At 40.5% G+C, this 13,906-nt stretch overlaps 1 protein-coding gene across 1 annotated transcript in view; it reads right to left on the reverse strand.

The window, feature by feature from the left end:
- Positions 1–5,194: 5,194 nt before the first annotated feature.
- ATP11B (ATPase phospholipid transporting 11B (putative)) overlaps positions 5,195–13,906 on the reverse strand; it is an 86,227-nt gene continuing 77,515 nt past the window's right edge. The window contains exons 29-30 of the mRNA XM_070944873.1: positions 11,098–11,231; positions 5,195–5,901 (exon numbers count right to left, since the gene is read on the reverse strand). Of these exons, the coding sequence (XP_070800974.1) occupies positions 5,823–5,901; positions 11,098–11,231 (213 nt within the window). The 3' untranslated portion in view covers positions 5,195–5,822. The remainder of the gene's footprint in view (positions 5,902–11,097; positions 11,232–13,906) is intronic.

A 13,906-nucleotide genomic window follows, 5' to 3' on the forward strand; every position in this document is an offset into this window, starting at 1 on the left:
TTTATGTCCCCCCCCCTTCTCCCACAATTAAACATGGTTATGCTTAATGGAAGCTCCTCCCAGATTACATACACATAGGACCACAAACTTCAATGTGTTACTGTTTTATAGAGGATGAAGCTTTAAAACATTTTTTAACGTTCAGGACTTCAGAATTTATCTCAAGAACTTCTAAAATACAGAACAAGACAAAGGACCAAATGTGCGAAGTAGTTGCATTCTTCACATTAACTGCTAGCATTTTTTTAAAAAAATTGTGACACCACCAATTTAGCCAGTAGGGGGTTTTTTTTCTAGAACTAGGATCTACCTTTAATTCCATCCACCACTAAGAACTAAAAGCGGCTTTACAATTAGTGCCTTCTACTTCAGCTGCTCTAGTGGATCTGTCCTAGGATGGCTGGTGATCTTTAGTAAATGTTTAGTTACGGTGCTTTGAAGAAACTGCAATCTCCATATTGCAACAACGACAGTTTCATTAGTAGGTTTACTGCAATGACAATACGTATGAAAAGAAACTGTCCTATAATATATCAAATCTCAATAGTCCTCAGTTAACAACTGTCCTGTTTTGCAACCAGTTATGATGGCACTGAAAAACTTGACTTTATAACCGGTCCTCAAACTTAACAAGCTGTTGCGGCCTCTCTGGGTCACACTGCAGCTGGTAGGAATTTATGATCAGTGTAATCTGCTATCACAAGATTACCATTCGTCATCTCCACAGCCAGTTTCCAACCAGCAAAGTCAATGGACAAGCAAGGAATGCAGTGAAATCCCAAGTCACAAAGTCTCACTTCATGACCCTGGGTGATTCATTTAATGACTGCATCGCTTAGAAATGGCGTTGCCAGTCCCAAGTGTGATTGTTAAGTGAGGACTACCTGTACCATAACATTCAACCAGCAGTTGAATTCCTAGCAGACTCCCACATTAAGTCAATGGCATAGGAGGAATTCTGAAAAAAACTGGACACTGGCATGGCTTAGAGTAGGGGTGTCCAACCTTGACATCTTTAAGATTTGTGGACTTCAGCTCCCAGAATTCTCCATCCACAATGGCTGGCTAGGGAATTCTGGGAGTTGCAGTCCACAGGTCTTAAAAATAGCGAAAGCTGGACACTCCTGATTTAGAGCATCAAGTACACCGCTTGATGGTTACAATTGTGTTTTGTTCAGCAAAACTAGCATGTTGTGGTTTAATCTGAGGCATGCTCAAGATTGCTGATAGACAGTTCATCCGTGCCTACAGGGGACCACATCAAGCAGTTGAACTAATCCATTTTTTCAGACAGTAACCCATGTTATTTAGCTAATATTAATCACTGGAATAAACACTGAAATTCTTAACATCCAAGAAAGCAATCTTGACAATAACCCTATGCACAAAATTGAACAAGAAATACAATACTTAAAAAACAAAATGTACGTACAGGTAATCCTCGATTTACAACAGTTCATTTAGTGACCGTTCAAAATTATAGTGGAGTTATGAACTTTGTAGCATCCCCATGATCATGTGATCGGCAGCTGGTTCGTACTTACGACCATTGCCGTCCCAAGGAAGGTCATGTGTTTACCTTTTGCAACCTTTTGATAAGCAAACTCAATGGGGAAGCCAGATTCACTTAACAACGATGTTACTAACGTATCAGCTGTAATGATTCACTTGACAACTGGCAAGAAAGGTCATAAAGCCGGACAAAACTCACTTAACCAATCTCTCACTTAACCACAGAAATTTTGGGCTCAACTGTCATCGTAAGTCAAGGACTACCTCTATGTTTGATGTCGACGTATCAAATCTCCCCCATTCACTGGTTGTAACTCCATTTTTTTTTATACATTTTTAATCTGCCTTTATTACTTTTTAAGTAATCCATGGCAGGGAACATACATCATGCCCCCTTCCTCCTCCTATTTTCCGTACATAGAAACCCGGTACTGGAGTGACTAACTATGACTGCACTTTGAAGTTTTACACTCAAGTCTCCGATGACTTGTTAAAAACACAGAAAATCCAGACATCGTTTTCAAACAAATGCCAATTCCTTTTATCCTGAGAAAAGTTCAAACTAAAAAAAAAGAAAAAAGGGTACATTTATGTTCTTTGGAATGCTGGGCAATGTTTAGCAATCTAAAATGCATCTTTTTCCCTGAGTGTGGTTTGATTTACTGAGTGAGTTTATACAAGTTCAGCTGGACTTCCATACCTGTCTTGGTTAAAGTCCCAAACTAATCAAAATTTATAACAGCCCCTCGCCCCCTTTCTTAATAGGACGTACTGGAATAAAATAGAATGATAGTTGGAAGGGATCTATAAGATCATTTAATTTAGCCCCTTACCTGGTGCAGGAACCCCGCTAAAGTCTTTGGGACAGCTGGTTAGCAGTTCTTACCATCAGGAAATTCCTGCACTAGAATCTCCTTTACTGTAGTTTAAATTCATATGGGGACAAAAAAAATCCAACCTGGCACCCATTTCACAGGTGAGAAAGTAGTATTTTTTTTAAGTTGCAAAGACAATGAATTGAATTTGAGGAGGCATCTCTCTCTATACGCAGGGGTCTCCAACCTTGGCAACTTGAAGACTTGTGGACTTCAACTCCCAGAGTTCCTCAGTCCACAAGTCTTCAAGTTGCCAAGGTTGGAGACCCCTGCTCTATAGGATCAAGAAGTGATTAAATAAGTGAATTTGTAATGTGGGCTTTGTGTACCTATGGTGGCTGAATGTGAGGACAGATGTCAAACCTATGTTATTTCTTTTAAACAGCCATATTCCGAGGGACGGTCGGTTCCTCAACGATTGCCAACTTTTTTCGTGTGTCATATGAAACGATGCCATGCCTCACTGGAAATTGGGGGGAATTAAACATGGACCATCCTACGGCAGAGAGAAAAATGGGACTTGCTTCATCTTCAGTGAGCATGGAGAAGAGGGCTTTCCTTGCCCCTTAACACCTCATCCTGCAACTGAACGTAGAAATTCCTGAGACCAACAGAGATCCGATGCCCTTTCGGAGTTCTTCGATGCCATCGCTATCCAGGACTGTCCTTTCACAGCTCCTTCTGCCCTGAATCCTTTACCCCACCGTGCGTTATGGGTGAGATGCTCCACTCTTGCTCACCAGGACAAAAAGACCGAACACAATATCAATGGCGTCTTTGTTTGGAAATAGGGGATTCTGCAACTCGGTGGAAAGCAGTGGAGAAAAATACTAAAGCGGGTTGTGGCCAGAGCAGTAGCCTCAACTGGGAAGTTGAAAACTATTCCATGAAACGTAACAATCCGTTTCTGTGTAGCTGCCAAGAAAACGACCACGAAGTTATTGGTCTTGATGGGGGGGAAAACTGGCTTTCTTTGTTTTTGTATTCTGCAGACCCTCAAGACTTATAGAATTTATCCCGTCGTCCCCTCAAAAAATATAATGAAGAAAAATCATCTTCCTTCCTTGGCTTATCTCAACTGTTATTGCTTAATCTGCAGTAATTCATTCATTTCACAGGAGTTTCCTGCATTTCCTTTTTTCTGTTCTGCAATGTATTTTTGGCCTAATCCTCAGCCTAGAAGTAAATTTGAGTTTACTGAAAGACACAAACATTCAGAGAAAGAAAGGACGAAACTTAATTGAGATCCGATGTAAAAATACATTTGCTTTCCTTCCATTTTGACCCCGAATTGCTGGTCATAGAACAAAGAAAGAGAAGGAAACAGGTCTTCACTTGGTGTTACTTTTGCCCCTTAGTTAGAAACTGATACCCGGCTTGGACAGATGAGAGTCTTAAACTCTTCCTGAAATTGTTTAAATGCATGCTTCTTCTGCACCCTTACACACACTGAGGAGGGACGAGAAAGAAATGGGAATTTAAAAAACAAAAAACATGGAAGTCAGTTCCAGTAAGAATTGTAACATCTGCGAAGAAAAAAGAATTAAATGCTAACGTCATACAAGAGCAAAGCGGAAGCATGAATCGCACAATGATGTGGATTTAAATAAATGCTTGGAGTTTTGATTTTTTAAATTTTGGATCCTTTCACAATAAGTTGGGGGTTTGTGTGTGTGTGTGTGTGTGTGTGTGTGTGTGTGTGTGGACGGGAGACAAACCAGAATGGAAAGGATGGCTATGAGTGATCTATGGTGGTGATGAAATGATGCTCCTTTAAATAAGCACTCTGGGTAGAAAGGCAGGATAGAAATGAGTAAATGATATTTGGAATAAGGGGAACACATTAAACATGTTGAAGTCAGTGCAGGCTGCTGATTGCGAGGGGCATTTCCCTGAAAAGCTCTGCTTTGTCTCTTCCCTTGAAATGAATGGCACTCGGCCAGAAGGCTACTAACATATGGCAATGTTTCTCAACCTTAGGAACTTTAAGATGTGTGGACTTCAATCCCAGAATTCCCCAGCCAGCCATGCTGGCTGGGGAATTCTGGGAGTTGAAGTCCACACATCTTAAAGTTCTCTGGTTTGAAAACCACTGCTGTATTGAATCAATCTCTTGGCTCGTAACAGGGGGGAAAAAGCAGCATAAAAAATATAAATAGAAGGAACTGACATTCCTAAAAGGTATGCAAGCGTATGATCAGAGTGTTTACACAGTGGGGGGTTCTGACAATTGCTTAATTTTGGAAGCAAGAGGCCATTTGGGGCCACCGCACCCCAAAGCATGGGGTGGGGAAGATAACCTTATCACTTATCTGCAGGGACCCAGAGAAGCATTCTCAAATTGTGAAATTCGTTGTTGACAAAAACAACAACAACAACCAAACCCTGTTCATTTATGATGGATTCTCTGCTGCCAGAGGTGGGACTGGAGTAATAAATGCCAAACTTTTTCATCTCGTGAAAAATGTGGGAGCGAATGTTTTCAATAGTCCTTTTGTGGCATTTTAGCCCGCCAAGCCTTTTGATTGAAATCAAGAATTCAAACGCAATTTTTTTTTTTGGCTAAGGCCATCTTCTTCTTTATTGTCCCGAACAGCATGCGCTTCATTTGATATAAACTATGTACAAGTACGGCTGCATATTATTATTATTTTGCCGCCCCTGCAAAATCAGGGAGAATTCTTAAGTGCTCTCAACAAGAGTATAATGGGACTAAATAATGTTATTTAATGTTGAGGAGGGAGGAGTGGAAAAGGAAAGAAGTAATGCCTCAAAAAACATCCCTTCCCCCAAATTTGAATCAAGAATGTCCAGAAATAAAGCTAATTTATTTAACAGCTTCCTTCCCCCCCCCACAAATGAAAGTAAATATACGTGTCCCATGATAAGGTTGCAGGATCCAATCTGAGTCGGTCACTGGGACCAGAGGCTTATCCTTCCGAGCTTTTGGGCTTATGCTGGAGTCCATCCTCAGGGAACTTCTCTCTCTCTCTCTCTCCCCAGAGTATGCATTTTTCCACTCGATGCTGAAAATCTTTCAGAATTAGCTACAACAATCTATGAAGGAGGATCTATTCAGCTTGTGGAGAATAGTAGAAGAATACCGTTTCCCAATTTAGCAAAGCCACTCATATTTTGATTATCAGTTGTGGATAATTGGGAGCCAAAGCAGTCGCCTTTCTGAAGGGTTTCTAGCCTATTATTATTAATGTGACGATGGAAAATTAAAAGCATCCATCTAAACAATGCTAATGTCTCCACTGGAATGTACGCTTTTTCGGCAGTTTTTGTTCCAAATAACCAGGCTTAAATCTTTTCCCCCCCCTTCCTAATAAATGAACCTGGCCATGACATTTAAAAAGGATGCCACAAGGGGCCCGGTAGATTGGTTACAACCCAGATGTCATGGTTTTCCACAAGGCATTGAGAAAAGTCTCAAGTAATGGATTCCATTGTGGATAACGTCAAGAAGCTTCGGTCGCTGGTACAGAAAGGTTCCGTAGAGCTCCATGATCTAAAGTAATAACAAGAAAGAAACGTTTGCTGACGGGAAACCTGAGTTTTTTGGTCCCAGAGGTGTTTTCAGAAACATATATCCCAAATGACTTAAGATATGATCCAAAGTTCTGGTGGCAAATTAGGCACAGAGATGCTGAAACTTCCCAGAACCAAGATCAGAAATGGTAGGGTTGCATGAGTTCTTGGGAAGACCCATATTGTTAGATCAATTATAATGTGACTTGCTTTTATATAGTTACTCTAATCCAGAGTTCCTTAGGCGTGAAGGTTTTATGTAAACACAGGCGTGCTCTAAAGCAGAAGTGGGGAACCATGGGCCCTTTATGACTTGTGGACTTCAAGTCCCAGAATTCCTGAACCAGCAAGGGCCACAGTTTCCCACCTCTGCTCTAAAGCCTTTCCCTCTCATAGAAGACAGGGCCATGCCACTGTATTCTAGCAGGCTCATGCATCCAGAATGCTGATTATGCACATAAGCAGAGCTATTAAGAAACTGAAGGAATCCTATAATTGGTGTGCAAACCCCACCCCCCCAATGTAAACATGTAAATACCCCAGCCACCCAAAATCAGCTGAGCAAAACACTGCAAATGGATATGTTTAATAACACAACATTGGATTTGGAGCAATCAATGCAAGAGACAATTGGATGGAAGAGACATGAAGAACAGATTTTGATGATTTGGAGAAAACTGTGCACAATGAAAACAAGAAATGGCTCTAAGGCTCCGTTAATTGATTTAATTAAAATAGATGTTCATTCTGTTAAAAGAGAAGGTAAGGTACCGTATCTCTTTCCTTTATACTCCAAGCATTTAAGCACACAATTAGATGAAATATGAGATCACTCATCCAAATTATTCAACATTTGATTTCGTACTCTGATCCTCATATTTGACAGAATATGAAGTACAAAGATGATTTGGTTGGCAACGCAACTTTCCCTAGTAGTTGGTTAAAGACCACAGAAATCAGTTTCGAGGTGTAGGGTATTGGGTACTGTACATCTGCCAATGAGTCTTGGACTCTTCACCTGAGAAGTGGAGGGTATTTTAATGGGCTTCAGACGAGGTCGATCATCTCCACAAAGCCAGATGTGGAGGGTTGTCTAATGCCACACAGATGAAGTAAACCTTGTTCCATCTATACTACTAATTATCTCACGATGGAACAAATAAAGAAGAGATGGCATGCAGAACACATTTTATTTGGGTCACTTCTGTAAAGCATCATGGATCATTTCTGTAAACCACTGGGAAAATATTTTTAGCTTATATCCAGGTGAGCTGCTATTGCAAGAAATGTGACTAATACATTCTCAAGTCAAAATAGAAGGCTAAGTTCACTTTGTAACTCTGCCTGCTCATAAGGAATGGTTACGAAGTGTGTGAGAGTTTTGTACCTTGAAAATATGCATTTCTTAGTATTTTGCTTAGGTAGGAAACTAAATACGGAAGGGTTGTATGTCCGCATAGTTTTAGTTCCAACCAAATCTGCGAAATGACTGGACCCTCCCAGATTGTCACTACCCTTAAATCCTTGATTTTAATGAATCAAGTTCTATTCAAGTAAGATCAATGGTTGCATTATGAAATGCTTCAGTTTAGTTTAGACCCCATTCAAAGTGCCTGGAAGGCAGTACAATTTTAAACCTTGTATTTTAAAATAATAAATTAATGACAATTTAGAAGTTTGTTCTAATTGGAGAGAAAACCCAGCAGAATTTCAAAGTCCTATTTTGGCAATCCGTCTTCCACATATCGGCATGCAGATCGGATGAGGGAGGAGTACTTCATCTTCTATCAAACATGAGAGTCAAATCATATCCTTGTATTTGTTAAGATACAGAAAACAGAAAAACATTTAAAAAAAAATCACAAGATGTATTTATTTACAGTTGATTTTGAAGCTGGCGATACCTACCTTTTGCCAGAACCATAGCTAGGATTTATGAGCTTCTCTCTCAGTGACATTTTATATTAAACTCTCAACGTACAAGATAGCACAGACCTCTGAATATATCACTTGTTTCCTTTCCAACAATGTAGCATCACATTGTCGATATGACGTAAGATGGGGCTAATGAGATAGGAGTAAACCTCTCCAAATTAACTTCAATTTCCCACCCAAGGCTGTGTTCAGATTGCACGCAATTCATCATTAACTAATTAAATCACATTTTTTTCTGGTTTTGCACAATCTCTTGTCCCACGCTATACTTAAACCAGAGAAAAAGACTATCCGGAGTTACACCAACCAAGCTTAGCATATGATGAGGATGAATCTGCTATGTTTTTGTCTGAATGGGATACGTGTGTGGCATGCATTCAACCCAACAGTGACAACAAACATAACTCTCTCTTATGTTAAGTACGAGGTGGATGACAATCATTTTAAAAGGTGGACATGAAAGATTGATATGAAAATTCTGGTGCAATCAAGGTCGCTCTCTTTGACCATGGGGATGAAGCAGGACTATCCACAGGGACTGGTTAAAAAGTAAAGAGTGTTGTGGCCTGCCAGCGGCCAGTGGAGCTGGTGGCAGACAGTGAGGAGGTTGGGGAGGAACATGGGCCAGTCCTGGAGTCTGGGGAAGGCTCTGATGAGTGCTCTGCGTCAGAGGCAGAGATGGGGCCCGGGCTGTCCGACAGCTTATCAGCTACCTTCAGAATCGGAGATAATTGAGGCAGAAGAAAAAGCTGGTGCCTGTTCCCAGTGTGCGCATACGCAGAGCTGCCAAGAGAAGGGAACAGCTAAGGAACAAGGGTCGACTCAGGAGTAAAGCCACAGATGGATGGTGAATGGCCCCTCCCATAGGGAATAAAGAGGAGCAAAAGGGGAGTGGAGTTTGCAGGAAACAATTAGTTTGCTTAATTGGTTCGTGACTCTCAGAGACTCCTTGCCAAGTTTTGACGATATCGGCCTGGCAGATCTCTAAGCCAGATAAAGTCTGTGACTGTAAATTCTCCCTTGAGAGACTTTGCTGGATGTGAATGAGAGGAATTCACAGTAACTTAATAAAAAGGGGTTTTTGTCGGGAGAAGGAGTCTGCTTCATGCTCGTGGGAAGCCTAGATCAGAACAGGCAACAACCATGATGGTTTGACCAAGGCTCTGTGTTTGGTGTGTACGCCTCTGGGTTGAAGTAATCCTGAAACTTGCAGAGGAAGGAGTTCAAAGTGTCTCTGCTGGGTGAATTACAGAGACACACTGCATACCCTCCTGCCAGGCAGCCCTGACACTGACAAGACCTCATTCGATACAAACTCCAAGCATAGTAGTGGCAGGTAGGCATTCTAATGGTAGAGAATATCCAAGAGGTGCAAATATACTTTTATCGGAAATCATTCCCCCAGGGGAGAGAAAAAGCTAATGTTAGATCAATCAGATACTGCTCCTTTTAAAAATGTCTAGGAAATATTTTATTTTATACATCTTTCTTTCTTTCTTTCCAAAGAGAGACAGGTTACTATTTTTTTTTAAAACCTGGCTTGTAACAGTCCCATTTTATGAAGGAAAAAATAATCACTTTAGTAAAAACTTAAAATGGAGCTGCAGAGAGATTAACACACTTGAGGATATTGGGGTTTTTTTATAAAAAAAAAATCAATAAGAGAAGGAAACATTCAGAAGAGCTGAGCACTGAAAATTACAATTTAGAAGTCACCACAGTAAGTTTTCCAACTTTTTCTTAAAGTAACTAGCTACTGGTAAAAAGCTACTGCATCCTTCAATGAGGACTGCAAACATCCAGCTGACCAATAGATAGCAGCAAATCAATATAGAAAACTAATTCTTTATGCCATCCAATGGTTGTTCGGCTTTGTTGCCATAGAGACCTGGTAGCCGGACTTCCAACTTGTGTGGGCCATCGGTAAGATCTTCAGATGTTTCTCCTGATCTTTTGAAAGCAGTATCTTCCTTTTCTTTGCAATCCAAAGAGGATTGCAGGACATCCACACCTTCTCTTTGTTCATGTCTGTCTCCCCCAAACTGAGAATCTCACCCTAATAATTTGCTTGATCTCATCTTATCTCAGCTCAAACTGCTGTTTAATTGTGACCAAGATGGAACAAGGTGCTTTCAGCTGATGCTTCAGAGGATGGTGGCTAATATCATCGAGGAAAGAAGAAAACAATCGTAACCTGACATTTAAACAAGCGTACAGAAAGACTGGGGTTTCCTAACCTTCTCTTTCTACAACATCTCCGTAGAGTTTTCACGTGTTCTTTTTAAGATAGAAACTTCTGTAAATTAAGAAATTGTTCTCATTGATCTTCCTGTTGAGGATCTTTTCAAAATTTAAAAAAAAACACAAAATCCCACAGACCCGTATAAATTAGCGAACATATAAATATATGCTTAGCATTTATTTCTGAATGGCTTTATGTTATTTTTTTTAAAAAAGGTCTACTTTTAATCATAATTTGGGCTGGCTTTAGATTATTATGTTTTTACTCAGATGCGAGCTTTGTTTCGTATTGTTAAAAGTAATTGACTTTCACAGTTGATGAACAAGAAATAGAGGAAAGCTACCAAACTTTTCTCCCACCCCCCCGGTAATGAAAATTTCAGGGGAGAGAACACAAACCTTGGAGCTAAAAGGAAGCTTGGTTGCATGTCTAGAAGGGGAGACACATGGTGATCAAACACAGGACAAGCCTTCCGATTTCAAAAGGCAAAGCAGCTAAAGGGAAAGGAAACTAGGACAGTGGTCTGACTTTCAGGGGAAAAAAAAGACATACCGTATAAGGGAAGGGGAGAAACTAGACTGAAATGCGCACATTAAGTAGAAAGGCAAAAATGATGCACACAGAGAGCTCAGAGCCAAGGAAAAGCACGCTTGTGAATCACTGGCCGATGCTTGAAAAGAGCAGGGGAGCCTGAGACAGCGTATAACGCCAAAGCTACTAAAGGCACAATAGCAGTTGCAGGATCAGAGAAAAGACGGTGTCATTAAAAAAAACAAAACAAAATTCAACCGGTTTTTCAACAACAAACCAGTTAACGCAACGATCTCTCATTCCCCCACATTCAAAGCACAAACTTGGATCTCCTCTGAAGATCCCAGACTGAACCTAGGAAGATGGGTTTCCTGTCTAGGAAACTAGACATCTATAGTTGTCGGTTCATCGTGTTCCAGTTTATAGGAGAACTGTCTGCAGCAAAGGCATTTCAGAGAAATTCCACACCTGTTGACTCGGGTAGGGCTGCATCGTCCCATTATTCGCTCCAGCATTCTTCTAAAAGATGTGCAGGCTGGTTCCCCATCGGAGAAGCAACACATGGACTCCAGGCAGTTGACACCTGGACTTGTCTTAGTAAGCTGTGGGGGAGAAGAAAAAAAACAACAGGGAAACCAAGAGTGAGAGAAATTAGCAAACCCTCACCAGGATCTTTGGTTTTTGCTAGTACAATTACAGACATTTTAGAAGCACAGATGCAGTTCCGATTTAGCTTGCATGCGTTTTCTGTGTATTTCATGTAAGCGTTGGGAAGCTTAATTCTATAAATATTCTGAGAATTATATAGTAATGGTACATTTGCCTATTTGACAATTGAAGGCCAGAAGATGTGAGAACTGGGAGGTGAGCGTCTTCACCTCTAGGCCACTGTGCCGCTATCTATTTTTCTCTCTATTCATACCCATTTTTCTCCTTCCATATAAAATAGCCTGGGGTATACAATCAAAGAGAGAGGAAAGTGCTGACAGCAGCTATTAAAAGAGTTGGAAATAATTTTCATCTTGCACAAAGTGGCCACAAGAACTCTAAAGAGAGAACAAAGCAAACAAAACAGTTTATTTATCTGAGACAAGAATCAATGTCATTAAGGAAAAACAAGGAAAAACAGGATATTCAGCTGAAATTGGAAAAAAAATGCCTCATCATCAGAATGACTTAAAATTAGCGTGAAACTGGTTTTTAGGAAAAAAGGCACTGAGGATTTAAAAATAAGAAGTTAATGAGACACTGAGGACTAACAACAAGAGGCAGCAATTGTTTACATAACTAAATTAGAAATTAGTTTTAAAATCCATGTCAGAAATATCCCAATATTGCTCAGAAATACTTGGAAAATTCCCTTTTCTCAAATGAAAATATTTGCCTGTTTCATTAGAGCTTGAACTTAAAAGGTTGGCTAACAATTAATTGCCAGTTTTCTGTTGTAAATCCCATACAGAAGTGGGATAATTTGTCATCTGGTCAGATTTAAAGCTGGAAAATCCAGCTTTGGAATTACAGACATTGTAGAATAATAACAACAACAACAACAACCACCACCACCACCACCAGATGATTCTCGCTTTCAAATATTTACTTGTAGCTAACCATGAATGAAATTTTGAGGAAAAGACAGATGCTAGTAAATCTGTATCTCTTCAAACTGTTTGACCCAATTACCCTCTATCCCAGTTTTGAATAATGTTATCATCTCCCGCTCCCAAAACCAAACCAAACCAGATTCTGTTCTTTTACACTGTCTTGCCAACAGAAGACCCAAACAGGATCCTTGACTCACAAACAAGCAATTATAAATTGCTCCTTTGCACCCAGTATGTGCCCATCCTCCTCCACCATCTATGCCCAAAAGTCCCAAAACCTTCCCACTGTAACATTTAAGATTGCCCAGAGGACTACCGAGGAAGATTTATTATAAAGCCCTTTCCTGAAATGCACACCTGCTTGGAGATCATTTTTAGGAAGAAGCAAATTGGAGGAAAATTCTATCTCCCACTCAAACCCAACAGAAGGTAGCACTACATATTATTACAGCCTGACACAAAACAAGGACCGCGTGGATGGGTACCTGGCTTGCAAATAACAGCTTCCTCACCTTCCACACTGGAAGGTTAAAACATTGATGTAATGCAGGTTTCAGCTCTGTGGCCCCAAAAGCTCTGGACTGCCCGATTTTTTTTAAAAAAGCTGATGTGCAATGAACTTGACATTGTGACTACTGATAGCAATCAAGTTCTTCAACATAAACCAAAATACCTCGACAAAATTTCAACCATGTCAAAGGACATGGAAAATAGGCACTGCCATGGATCCATAATGTTTTTTTTTTTAAGGCAATAGTATCCTGTATTATTTGAGTCGTCTTCCTCTGCTCATCAGAAGACAGGGAAAAAAAAAAGCTCTTGAAAGATTTCTGATCCTCTTTTTGGGATTAAGAACAAACTCATCCAGGTCATTTTCTTAAGTGTAGCAACATGGAGGTTAACATACATGGTTTATGTAGAATTGAAGCACCAATATTAGAATAAGCATCTTATAGATTACGAAGATGTTTGATGTTAGTGGGTCTTGCCAAAGCAGAGTTTAGCACAGCAACAGAAGGGAAATGTCTGCTTGCCACATTTTGCATTGTCTCAGGAACTAAGACTGAGTCTTAGAATAAAACTTCAAGCATGGGAGAATCTAGAACCTGACTAGTTTATGATGATGGCCTTGTGTAGAACTGAAATCTATTGAAAGGATGACTTCTAAAAAAAGGTTAATTAATGATGGAGAGCCAGTGGCCCAGCTATATCAAAAGAACCAGACACTTTCTTCTCCGTCTTACCACCCAAGAAAATCCAAGGCAGATTAGACATAGCCGATGGAACTAATTCCGAATGTTGCACTTTGTAGAATTGCAGAAATTTAGCAGAAAAGTCATGGATGCGCTTCTTGTCCTGTGAATATCTCCGACTTTAAGCAAGAGGGGGACCAGGGGTGAAATCCAGCACGTTCTGGAGAACCGGTAGCGGAAATTTTGAGTAGTTCGGAGAACCGGCAAATACCACCTCTGGCTGGCCCCAGACTGGGGTGGGAATGGAGATTTTGCAATATCCTTCCCCCAGAAGTGGGGAGGAAATGGGGATTTTGCAGTATTCTTCCCCTGCCACACCCACAGAACTGGTAGTAAAAAAATTTGGATTTCACCACGGGGGGGGGGGGGGGGGGCGGAAGAGAATGACGCATACTTTTCTTTGCTAGCTGGAGACCTCAGAAT

This window comes from Pituophis catenifer, unplaced genomic scaffold (genome assembly GCF_029215685.1).
Source record: "Pituophis catenifer annectens isolate HBS135680 unplaced genomic scaffold, rPitCat1.0.hap2 SCAF_6, whole genome shotgun sequence".
NCBI lineage: Eukaryota > Metazoa > Chordata > Lepidosauria > Squamata > Colubridae > Pituophis > Pituophis catenifer.